Source organism: Falco naumanni, chromosome 6, assembly GCF_017639655.2.
Source record: "Falco naumanni isolate bFalNau1 chromosome 6, bFalNau1.pat, whole genome shotgun sequence".
Classification (NCBI taxonomy): domain Eukaryota; kingdom Metazoa; phylum Chordata; class Aves; order Falconiformes; family Falconidae; genus Falco; species Falco naumanni.
In genome coordinates, this window is record NC_054059.1 from 7,224,569 (window position 1) to 7,237,619 (window position 13,051).

At 39.1% G+C, this 13,051-nt stretch overlaps 1 protein-coding gene across 1 annotated transcript in view; it reads left to right on the forward strand.

The window, feature by feature from the left end:
• ME1 (malic enzyme 1) overlaps positions 1-13,051 on the forward strand; it is a 184,550-nt gene that overhangs the window by 71,174 nt on the left and 100,325 nt on the right. The window contains exons 4-5 of the mRNA XM_040598022.1: positions 8,364-8,439; positions 9,643-9,804. Coding sequence (XP_040453956.1) covers positions 8,364-8,439; positions 9,643-9,804 — 238 coding nt within the window. The remainder of the gene's footprint in view (positions 1-8,363; positions 8,440-9,642; positions 9,805-13,051) is intronic.

The following is a 13,051-nucleotide window of genomic DNA, read 5'->3' on the forward strand; positions in this document are numbered from 1 at the left end:
AAGGGGGCTTGGACTGCGTGGTCTCCAGTGGTCCCAGGTAACCTTGATGGTGCTGTCATCTCTGTGCCCTCAGGACATGGGTGTCGGAGATGTCACCAAACGCTGTACACAGGCAGCTGAAGCCTGGGTGAAACACCTCTGCTCTGTACGTGGATGCTCGCTGGCAATCTTGTATGACAGGTTTAACTCGGACGTTTTTGACATCAGCCTGCCAGCCTCCTGGCTTGTTACCTCCTAGCCCTGCAGCTCTTGCATTAGGAACTGCTCTGTCACTGAGACAAACTGAGTGGTTTCCTTGGTTCCTTTTCAGTAGGCATGGTCAGCTCTACAAATGGAAGATAGCGTCTCTTCTCAGAATTGACTTCTTCGTTAAAGTGGAATTTGAGTAGGATATGCCCTAAGAAGAAGCATTTTAACGTCTTCACTTTTGTCCTTGTTAGTAGTTATTGAGAGCAAATGATGGGGATTTAAACGTCAGTGAAAACTGGCTTAAAGGATGCTATTGTCTAAATACTGGAAATTTTCCATGTTCCAATGAGCCAGGGCAGCACAAGTTGTTGAAGTAAATAGATGGACAGTGATCTCACTTGTCTGAGTACTTCACAGTTTAAATAACGTTTAAAAGGTTTTTTTAAAAGAACATCATTAGCATTGCAAGATTCCTAGTAGATACATGGTTGGTGTTGTTAGTTGATGGTTCTTTGCACAGTTAATATTAGGATAAAATAATACAAACATGATAGCTATTGAAGCAGAACAGTGGGTTATTTTTTGTCTTGAAAATGAATGGGTCTGGCTCTGGTAAATCATTCTCTCATTCACAGTCTTCAAATAGTTCTATTTGTGTCTATTAGAGTGTAATTAATGCAGTTATTTATTGAGCAACTGTCAGAAGAATTTAAGTAGCTTCTGGAGCAAAACAGCTCTGGCTCTATACAATTTCTCAAAGTCTGCCTTTTCAAACAGACGCATCCCTTTGAATTGCTGTTATGTGGTTAAGAACAATACATAAAAGCTGGTTGTGTAGGTGAATGATACCTTAGGAATATAGTTAAATCATCAAATTCATGTTTTTAAGAAGTGAATATAAAGAAGTTCTACTCTGTTGCTGGATGAAAAGAATACATCTTTACAGTCTGAATATTTAGGATCACAAAATGCTGTGCTGTGCTCTTGCAGGTGAAGAACATGAAGGACTAATTAAAAAACAATGTTATCTAGATATACAATAATGAGTATTTTATAGAAGTCATGCAAAAAGTCTGCAATGACAAAGTCCATGAAGTGTTGCTTTTACTGTGAAGTATTCTTAATTTTCATTTGAATTAGTTTGAGGTCCATGTTATGGTTTCCAAAATGAAGTAGAGACTTTTGAATTATCAGCAAAGCAACAAGCTATAATTGCTTCTTGTGCCATGTAAAATTGGTTTTAAAGTTTTGCTATGTAAGGCTTGTAACGTTTTGCTCAGGTTATTTTAACAATGGAATGTATTTTGTGTTGAATGAGAGCAGTTGGGGAACTGCTTCATTGGGTTGCTTTTTGTTGTACAAAGGTCTGACTTCTTTGCCCAGGTCTAGAATCTGAGTTTACCTGATTGGCATTCTGACAAAGTGAAAGCAGAATGTTTCAAGCAAAAAATGTTCTTTGTGCAAAAGTCTTTATATGCTCAAAGTAGCAACGTAGAGATTACACACTTTGGCAGCAAAAATCAGGCTCTCAGAGGGCTGGGAGAGTCCAGATTTGTTGGAGAAAAGTTAATAGGATGGCATCTATGTGCAGGTTTTTTCTCTTTTCCTTTTTCATTCGCCTTCAGTCTGTACTGCTATGGACAACTTGTCCATTTTTACTCTCACCGCTGTGTTGTGTTACAATTTATAAAATATATGCTGTATGCAAGCTCTGGAACCTGTTTCAGATGCAGAAGGGCAGGTGGGGCAATGTCTGTGTGATCTGTCCCCTGCCCGGAGGTGGATCAAGAGCGTTATGGCTTTCTGTGTTGCAAGTTATTGAGCAGCAGCCCCTGGTTCCCCACTTCCCCAGTCCTACATGTGGTGGAAGGAACGTGCTGATACCTGAAGTCGGTTCTGTGGGCGGCTCTGGCTGTATTTGAAAATGCACCAATCCAGCTGCATTGCGATGTTTTGCCAACGGAGATTGCTGGAAGTAAAACACAAGGTGTGGGCAGAGGGAGTCCATCTGGGAGTTCCTGCAACCCGTGGGGTTGTTTGGACCAGCTCTTCTGACTATAGTGCTACCTGGATGAGGCTCGTTGAAGTGCAGTGTCCATCGTCAAAGGGGCAATGCAGAGGCATGGACTTTAGTCGAAGCTCTTAGGCAGGGCTGAGCATAGTGTGGATACCGTATTTACTTTTATTCTTGGATGTGCAGCATCTGGAGCACTGCAGCTTGCTGAGGCTTGCACCAAAATAATCTACCTACCCTAGTTGTCTTTTTTTTAAAAAAAAATATTTTATTACTATCATCACCATTATTACTTATTTTTAAATAATAACACCTATAGTAAAGATTCCAGAGCATCTGAATCTTTGTCTCACTGGAGTTAGGTGCCTTTTACTCTTCCAAACCCCATCCTTTCTATTCTGAAACCTCATTCCCCTGCAGTCATATTTTCAAACGCCAGGCTTACAGCTGCTGTCTTTCAGGTTAGTTTCATCACTTTCCTGCTCTTAAGGCTAATTCACCTTGTAGACTGTGCTGTTATTTAAGTGCCCTGAACTTACTTGTCTCTGCTACGTAGATGCTATTTTAAACTGTAGTAACTGTTAAAGCACTGCCCTTACTAACAGGGATTGATAAGCAGCTTTGATGGACTTGGGCATGTGAAAGTGCTACCCAGGCGGCCGAGGCTGGATAAGGAGTGCCACAAAACAGCATTTTCGGAAGGGAGACTTAAAATAAGACTTAATCCTGGTTTGCTCCTATAGCTGAAGATTGACTGTTGAGACCCCTCGATATTTCCCATTTACAGTGATTATGAACACTGTATTTTTCTGTATTTTAATTATTTCCTTACATTCCTGTGCCAAATGGGGCTTCTGAGTCACTGTTAAAATTTATGATAAGGCTTCCGTTATTCTTTTAAATATAGCTAACTGGAGTTGGCAGATGTTAGCAACTCTCTTCCAGAATACTTGAAGTCACTTTCTTCTAAAAGGTAACTATTTATAATCAGTCATTTAGGAAACCATACGCCAAGCATGAAACAACAGTTTGTTTATAAACTTTTATGTCTTTTCTGAGTTAATATTTTCTGCTCCAATGTCCTTCATGTACTGCTAGTACTTACCTGTTTTATGGACTATATCTTGCTTCATGTACATGTCCAGGCTTTCAGAGGTGTTACCAGTACGTACTCTTTTCTTAATGCTCCTGTCCTATTTTTGATATTGGGATTTGAATTAATCTTTTTTTTTTTTTTTTTCTTCTTACAAACTTTTCTGTTTGCATATGGGTTGAATATGCAATGTCTAGAGAATGTAAAGCCCAGGTTTCTGTAATACTGATGAATTCAGGATGAAGGTCAGCAGCAGTTGCAATTTCAGCATCAACTATTTTATTTACTGAAAGAAATGCCTGTGCACTATAAGGTAATGAAATTCACCCCTGTACAGGGGGAAAGGTAAAAAAATAAATAAATCCATGAACAGCTGCATTTCTTAAATCAGTCCACCAGCTGTATTTATTAGACCTCAGAGGTCTTGGAATGGATGTTACTATGCAAAGGAACTTGGTAAGGTAAGATGTAATTAAAATTTTGAGTGTATTTTATATGATGATGGGATACCGTATTAAACAGCTACAATAGGAAATGTTGTTATTTCTTGGTGAAAAAATAGCAGAACATTGGGGGGGGTATAAGTACTCTTAGTTTCTAGTACAATGTCTGTATTGTACCACTTTTTATAGTCTTGACAAAAATAGGAGGGAATTTCAGCAGGGACTAGGGAAATAGTTTACCTCTTTCTTACAAAGTGCAGGAGTTTGGGGCAGTCTAGGCTCAGAAATAGACTGAGGCTGGTCCCTGAGATTTTTTATTGTTATTATTATTGTTAAGCTTGTTGATGTAGGCTGCCTGGGGAAGTGAAGTCACTTCTACTGTAATTCGATGTACAGTTCATAATTCAAATAACAGTTTTGAACATGTAAGGTTGTGAGAAAAGTTTGAACTTTTTTTCATTAAAAAATATTTGGCATTTTCTGGGGCATGTTAGATTGCCTCCTGTTATTAAAAGAAGAGGAAAGAAAGGATTTTTCTGTTACTATGACACATTTTTCTAAACTGTTCTTTAATAGAAAATAGACAAATACATTGTTGGTGGGACTTTACTTCCTTGAAGCATAATAAACAAGCATGCCATTTAATTCTGTTTACTTTGTTCCATAGATCAGAGATCTAATAAACCAGAGCCAAATTATGTGATGCAAAATGACCTCCACATAGCTGGTAAAATCTGCTAGAATGTAGTGAGCTCAGTGACACAAAATAGATCCACCCTTTGTTGAGTGGGTCCCGGTGCCCTAGTGTTGGGTTCCCCCTCACTCTTCAGGGCTCTGGTCTTACTGGTGGTGGGACAAGAAAGGTGGCATAGTTAATTCTTTACATAATTATTCCTCTGCTGAAGTTTCATATATTGTCTGACTGTTTCAAGTGGGCATAGGTAGAAGTGACCCCTTTGGCTAGACGGGTATAAACCAGTGCTGAACCGGAGGCTGACGGGCCAAAGTGACTGAAGATGAGCCCTTCTGCATTATGTGCTCAGGCAGGTTCCACGTTGATCTGCATTGTGCTAGGTTCAAAATGAACACATTAATTTGAAGACTAATCTGCTGCTGCAAGCTTCAAATAATTTTCAAGTCACATTTTGCTTATTGGCCTTTTAAGCCTCAGCAGGTCTCATTTTGTTGGCTTGTAAGAAAAGATATGTGTAACCGAGTTGTCAGTTTAAATAGAAAGGACGGTACCATGTTGTAAAAACCTATGCTTGCTTTTACAGTGAGCTTGCCAAGCTGGGCTGCTCTGCAAGTGTGTACAGGAGAACTTAAGCCCACTTTCCCATGAGATGGCTTTGTCAGATATTTGAATATGTGCATGCTGAAAAACAAGCAGCATATTTTTCCTCATCTTTTTTTTTCCTTTTTTTTTTTTTAAACAAAACCCTATATTTAAGCAATATTTTCTGTATCTTGCTTCTTTCTCCATGTGCTGAAATGTTACTTGCCCGTGTGCAGTAGCAGCCCCATCCTGAAGCACTGTGTCAGACAAGATGCACATCACATGGGCTGTCTCTTGCTCTGCATCCAGCAGAGCAGGAGACCCTGCGTCACTGCCATGACAGCAATTATTACTAAGATTATACTCAAGTGTATAATTTTGTCTTATTTCTGGACTGAAATACATAATCCAAATGAAATTGTGTAGTTGCCTCTTTCTTGATGCTTCTCACGGCTGTGCTATGCCAGCCAAAAAGAACTATAATGTCTGCTAGGTAGCTAATGGTTGGCTACCTTGTCAGCTTGTGTCACCCTGTCCCACTTGTAATAACCTCATGGGTTGGTGCCTTTCCTGAACATAGCATGACCTCATGAAAAATTAAAAATACATAATGCTGCCTTTTGTTGTTTGTCTGCAGGTAGAATTGCCAGCAAGTTCAGTCTTAGTAACGTAGGTTGAATATTCTTGTGGCTGACGCCGTTGCAAGCTGGGGTTCCTCTTGCAACTTGGTGCAGCTTCTCGCGGAGGACACCTTAAAGGAGAAAAGTGCTTTAACTAAGGGAATGAGAGATGATGAAAATAGATCCAGATAAAAGAATAAAAGATTCTTACCTCTTATTCTGTGCCCTTAAATCTAGGGTTATCTTCTCACTCAGGGCCATTTGTCCAGAAACGTGTCATTAATCTACAGAAAGAATGGAGGGAAGGGGCGAAGGAGGGGAGTGAAATGCTTTTGACATGAGTGTTTACACTTCAGCCCCTATTTTTCATTGTAGTTTGAATGTGATCCTGCTTGGACAGATTTCTGAAATACGCTCTCAAAGCTTATTCAAAGGTCCTTACAAATGTTTTAACAAAAATTCCTTCTGGAGTAGCCACCCTGCCTTTATTTTTCTCTGCCGGGGTTTTTATTCATGGAGACCTCTCTCCTTAGCTTGCAAGGAAGAGGTCATTTAACCACGCTGGGATGAGCTCCAGCTCTTCAGAAAATCAATACAAAATCCTGCTTCATTTAACACAAATCTATTAGGCCAGTGTGAATTGGAGGGTGGGGGCAAGGAGAGGGGTGATGGCTCTAGGTGGCTTTCCTCCTGCGCTCTTCGTTTCTTCCTTTCCTTTCACATGCTCGTCTCTCACAGCCGACTGTCTCCGAGGCTAGCAATTTTGCCAAGCTGTATTTTATGATTTGACAGTTTACACAATATTTTATAAAATGTCTCACTGTACAACACATGAGAAAGGAAGCATCCACATTTATTTTCCTTTGCTGCTTTATGGCGTTTCACTGTTAGGGCCATCTTTTTTCAGGTAGCTGGCTCGCAAATAGAAATGCTTCTATGTTGTAAATACCACAACTTCTGAAAAGTGCTGTAAATATCAACCCTCCTGCCCCTGAGGACGGTCATTTCCGCTGGGGTGTAAGAATTAGTCTGCTGACAGGCATTACTTATTAAGAAACAACTGATGTAATCATCTGGTATGTTTGTTCTGAGCAAGGGGAATAGGCACAGAAGAGGAATTAATTGGGAATGGCAGGATCAGAGAATTCCCAGTTCTCGGGGGAAATGCATAAAATGAAATTTGAACAGTTAAAAATATCTAACCAGAAATGGCTGATTTTTTTTTTTTTTGCCTTTATACAGTGCATATGTATGTTCCCTTTTAGAGCATGCCAGTTTTTATTTAATTAGCTACCTGAGGCTGTGGTTTCTCTTTCTGAATCATTAGCTTTAAGATGAAGAAATACTTTGGTTAATTGCAATGTGTCTTACACTGCCTTTTGTCCAAAATAATAAATAATTTACATTGTCTATTTTTGACATGAAAGAGGGGAAGAAGACACTTAAATGTGGCATTCACTATAAAATTCAACATTAACAATATAGAATATGTGATAATTTATATGTACAAATACATATATAATCTAATATGTATGAAATATATAAAAATATGAAATGAAATATAATGTTTGGAGTAATTTTGGTGTCTTGACTAATATACTTTTTAACGCTGCAGGATATTTTTTGCTTGACTTGGAATACTTGTGGTCATATCTGATAAGCATTTCCCTGAGTTACTAGTTTTATTTAGGTGCACATGGTCATGTACCCACTTCTGTGAGATGGGATATATTATAATAGACTTAGATTTAATTTAATTTTCAGTATTCTTCTCTGATTTTTACTTTATAATTTTATAATACATGGATGAAATCCTTTAGAATAATTCCAGATGACAACTCCTTATACTTACTAATGCATAGTTTAATGACAGGAAAGCATCTTTGCCATGCACTTCTTCATTGATGTTTTCTTCGTGGTTTTTGAGAGTGAATTTAGTGGGAGAATATTTTCCCACTATCTCGCATGAGCAACGTAGATAAGAAATGGAATTCAGTCTGAGTGGACCTGGATGTATGTCTGCATGTCAAGTAAAATAAATGAAGAATGAAATGCTGAAGAGTAGGATAAGATACTGTATTGATTTTTCTTGTATAATAAATAAAAAATGAAATGAGAATTACACTTTTCTGTCATTTTGTTTTATACTCTTCTGTACTGATGGAACTAAAGGCCAACTTACAAACACTCTTCAAAGTAAAAATTTGGTAGGCTCATCACTGTAGCATGTGCTGCATGCTTTCAAATCAAAGAGAGAAGTAATGGACTGTTTTCTGACACTGAATGCTCTTGAATTATTTTATCTAATGACAAAGGACGGTTTTGTTCATAGATTAAAACTTAGGCCTGTTCTTGTCTGTGAAAGTTAGGATGGCTGGGGCACTAGTGATCACTGTCATACGATGAACATGTTTTGTGGTCTGGGGCAATTAACAAACACATTTGAACACATCAAGTGCTCAGTAAGCTTTAAAATCAAACTTGGCAATTTTCAGAAATGACTCTTACAGGCTCTTGCTGGTCAGTGGAGCTTTACTGAGTGACATGTTCTCTGACTAATACTAAATGCAGACGTTTAATTTACTCATTCACACAAAATCGAGCACTTACTATTGAACTGAATCTATGTACTTTGCAAACATTTGCGTAGAGTTAATTTATTATTTAATAGATTTATACTGAAATATTTAATTGCCTGCTTATATGAAAAGTGTTTTTTTATTTGCAGAGGTCTTTTTATTACTATCCATGACCGAGGACACATTGCTACATTGCTTAAGTCCTGGCCAGAAAATATTGTCAAGGTAAGTTCAGTTTTAGTTGCATGACAAAGCTGACACCGTTCTGCACCCAAGGCAACTTGGTTAAGATGTTTTTATAAGCTTTTTATCAATTAGATTTTGGTGATTTCTTAGCTCATTTTTTAAAGAAACATCATTGCAGCCAAACTTTGTGGGTTTTAAAACCTTGTTTATTTAGGTATAGGCATCCTATACTGATTAATCAGTCAATTACATTGAATATTATCCTTTGGAAAAAAACCCTGATTGTTTTTCTGCACTTCAGGGAATCACAGAGTGGTTGAGGTGAGGTAGGAAGGCACCTCTGGAGATCATCTAGTCCATCCTTCCTGCTCAAGCAAGGTCAGCCAGGGCAGGTTGCTCAGGGCTCTGTCCAGCCTGTGGGTTTTGATTTCCAAGAGCGGACACTCCACGAGATCTCTTGGCGACCCCTTCTAGCGTTTGGGTTAATAGTTCTCCACATATGATACCTGATGGGCTTTCTCACAAAAAATACTAAATTTCCAACTAAAATGGTTTTTCACAGAGTTTGACAAGGAGATTAGTGTGTTGTCAGCTGCTTGCCATACTGACCACTTCCATCCTGTACTACGAAAAACCTTCCTTTATAGCACAGACAGTTTTGTGGGGTTTGCTGAGTTATTGTATTTCTGTCAATGAAAACACATACTTCCTCGTATGTATAAGTATGATGGAGTGTGTTATTTGCTCAAGGGAAGAAGAAATACATCTTTGAAGGGTAAGAACGAGGTGGCTGTAGACGGCCCTGTCAAAGGCCAGCAGGAGTGGCTGGCTCAGGTTCTGCTGAAAACAGCCGTGACAAAACCCAGGAGTCTGGGGTTCTTCTTTTTTTGTGGATAACTTCCTTTCCCTTCCTATTCTGTTCTCATACTGTTGACAGAAAAATGTAAGAGGGAACAATGCCAGTTCCCTTGTAATGTAATACTAAATATTTCTCCTGTGTATTCTTAAAAAAATTTATATGAAAGTCCCTGTTCCAATGAAGCAAGAGTCTAAAATAGTGTAAGAACTGCCACAAAATACAGTAAAACTGTTCTGGGCCTTTGTTGTCCTATTGATTTTTTTTTTGGTACCTGTTAAAACTCATATAAAAAATCAAAAAAAATGATGGTAAGAAGATAATGGAATACTTAGTACATAGAAAGAAAGAAGTGATTTTTACAGTGCTTTTGTTTCTTTCTCCAGGCTATTGTGGTGACAGATGGAGAACGTATTCTTGGTCTTGGAGACCTTGGCTGTTATGGAATGGGCATTCCTGTTGGTAAACTGGCACTTTATACGGCATGTGGAGGAGTAAAACCTAATGAGTGTCTACCAGTGATGTTGGATGTGGGAACAGATAACGAGGTAAATACTTTTCTGGGGTGTAGTGAGCGTTAGCTTTTTGAAGGGAAGTACATAAAAGTTGAATAGTAAAAGGTTGTTTTTCTGTGTTATGGTACCGCCTTTGGTTATGTGCAAACTGAAAACTCGTGTGCAAAAGGTATCAACCTAACGGACAGTACAGATACAGTCATCCTAATGCACAGTGTAGATTGTTTGGTAAGGCTCAAGTAATTTAAGGACGCAGTTGTCTGTAAAAACGTGCTGCATAATTGTACACGTTAAAAAGCGGTAAGGGAAATTAGATTTCAAGAAGATGGGGACAATAGAGTTAAAAGTTAAGGCAGCATTCTTTCTCCACTTCTGCTGCAGAATTCCTCTGCAGTGACTTCAGATGGGAATTCTGACTGTGCCCCTCATTTTGGTGAACAGCTTGAAGCTATAGCCTGATCTGTGCTGGGAATGTGAGTCTATGTACTCCAGTTGTACGTTGACTTTAGCTATAGAAAGCACTGCAATGTTATGAGTTTTCCCCAAATGAGGTCCTAGTGCTTCAAGTAAGTGGACCTTGCCCTCTTTAACTTGGCTTCCCGTTTGTGTGAAGTGCAGAGATTTAACGTTGTTGAACATTGGCTCTGTTGTTTCCAGGGCTCCCGGGATTACTAGTTAATTACTTGGCCCCTGTTCTTCCTTCTTTTTTTTTTCGGAAAGAATACTTGAATTAGTGACTCTGAATGATGTCAAATTAACTATCACCAGCAATATCATTGCGCTTTAGCAGAAGTAAACAAATGTTATATTATAAATGATGCAAGTATTAAATTTTGTGCATGACAAATGTATCAGAGGTTTATGTGTATTATAAGTAAATAAAGCATTCCTGTACCAGTAAATTTAGCTGGGACTTCTAGATTGTTGGGTTGGGTGTGTGCATCTTCAGCTTTATACACACACCTCCACCCCTGCCCAGCCGGGATAGCTTAGACAATACATCATGAAAGCATTAATGAACGGCGGAATAGCCTGCTACCCTCTCTCTATCCCCCAAGACCCCGCTTCTGAAAGCAGACTTCTTTGTGAGATGTATCTGACCGCTGTAGCGCGTAGCCCTACCAAATCACATACAAGTCTCATTAGCTATAAAGTGTTTTTATTTCTGGTTTGAGCAGCTGGGCTGGTTCTTTAATCTGTTACTGAATGTTTCTAGGCAGTTAATTGTATCAGCTACTTCTGATACTGCAGTAGGCTTTAAATTTTGCTTTTATGCTTGAATTTAATTGTAATTTTCAGTTTTTCATAGCACATTATTTTCTGGAAAGATATCTTACGCACACAAATAGCACAACAAGCTTACCCATACCAGTAGCTCAACTCTCATGTCACTCTTCTTGTGACTAAGCAATGAGTTCAATGCGTATGAAAGAGTGGCAAACCTAAAGTATTACAAGATGCATAAAAATCATGTGAGCTGGGGTTTGTTTAAACACCTGCCTTCGGATCAGGAGAATGCCTTTTTGTTGCTTCACTTTAGAATATGACTTCTGATTTTACAACCGTATTACGAACTGCTTCAGTTCAGTTGTACAGTGCAGTTAGAGGCTGAGCCTGTTTGAGTCCCCAGGCGGCACAGCAGTTAGCAGGGAGCACAGGACTGCTTCTGCCGGGCTGCTTTTTGTGTCTGCCCCGGCGCGTATCCAGCTCAGACATACGTGTGCTGGCCAACAGCCTAAAATACCCAGCTAAATTTACTGGTACCAGAGACCTTAAACTAAGTTTGAATGAATGGGGGGTTGAGTAAAGAGTTATTTTTGTTGTTTTTTTTCCAGTGCTGTAGCAGATGCAAGGAATTATATTAGCTTACGTATCAGTGCCATTTATGCTCATCTGGGTTTTTGCAGGGGTGAGGAGGAGTTGGCAGCATGAGAGAAATCAAGGCTGTGCATCATGGTTAGGTTATGGTCAAGTCCAGAGGCAGCACAATTGCTCTTGCAGGGTTGTGCTAGACTACGTTTCGAAACGTAGATGTTTGGTGGCTTTTTCCAGTAGGAACTGGTTGCTCAGATGCTTAAACATTTATTCAACAGCTGTAACTGGGAATGAGACCTCTGAATTCTGCTGCTGGGTTATGAACAGGTGGGACTTTATTGCTGTACCCCTTGACTGAAGAGATCACATGGGCCTGATAGTGTTCCTTAATGGGACTGTGGGTGTAGTTCCCTGGCTACTTCAAAGTCAGGGATCCCAGGGCACCAGCTCTCTTAATTTCTGCCTTCTAACACCCTCCCGGTCACTCAGCAGCATACCCGTGTCCCCTCCCTAATGCTGGTGTTCATGTAACCAGGTGGTGAGCCACTGCAGAAAACTGAAATGACTGAAAAGCAATCACATTTTTCTGGCTAAGCTGATGTATTAGGTCAAGCTGCTGTGGAATTGCACTGCAATTCCTTATCTTAAAATCTAAACCTCTTGGACAAATAACTGTATTTTTATGCTAGATTTTCTTACTCTGACCAGGGTTTTCCATAATAAGATACAATAGAAATCACTCATATCTTGAGCACATATAAATAGTAATTATGCTGAACGTGTTTTTTTAAACGTGCAGATGTTTTCCATTTAGATTAGTTCCTTCTCCCATTCTGTGGGGGCCTCTTTAAAATAAGTTTTAAAACGTATTTTTGGCAACTATAATACAGTTGTGCACAACCTGCAAATTCTCTAGAAAATTAAGTCTTGCTCTAAAGCAGATTGCAAAAAAACCTTCACAAATTCTCATCCTGTGTTGTTTTGCTGTATACAGGACTCAAAACAGAAACTCTGAGGAGCAACTCACTTGATTTCTGATGATTATTAAAAGCCTTATTACCATTAGTGTTAGCAGAGGGATTATTAGCTGGCGTATTATCCTGCTACTTATAAAACAAAGGAAAGAGAAGAGAAGCAAAGCATTTTTGTACAGTTGCCTAGATAATAAGCAAGAGAAATGGAAACTAGTTGTTTATGGGTAAGAATGGACTTAGTAGAAAGACTCGCGTGACTAAACTAGTAAATTACTCCATGTAATCAGTGTGAGACTGAGAGTCCAGAGAAGTGCTGTTGACTACTGCCAAAAACAACATACCTGTTTTGTAAGGCATTGGCACATTGGAGGCAAGTAATTGCTGATAGGACGTTTTTATCCAAAGCGTTTAAAATGTTATTTGGAGTACCATTAGGTATTTACTACAGACAGTCACAGTCTCACTAAAAATGCCTTACCCAGTAGCCGTGC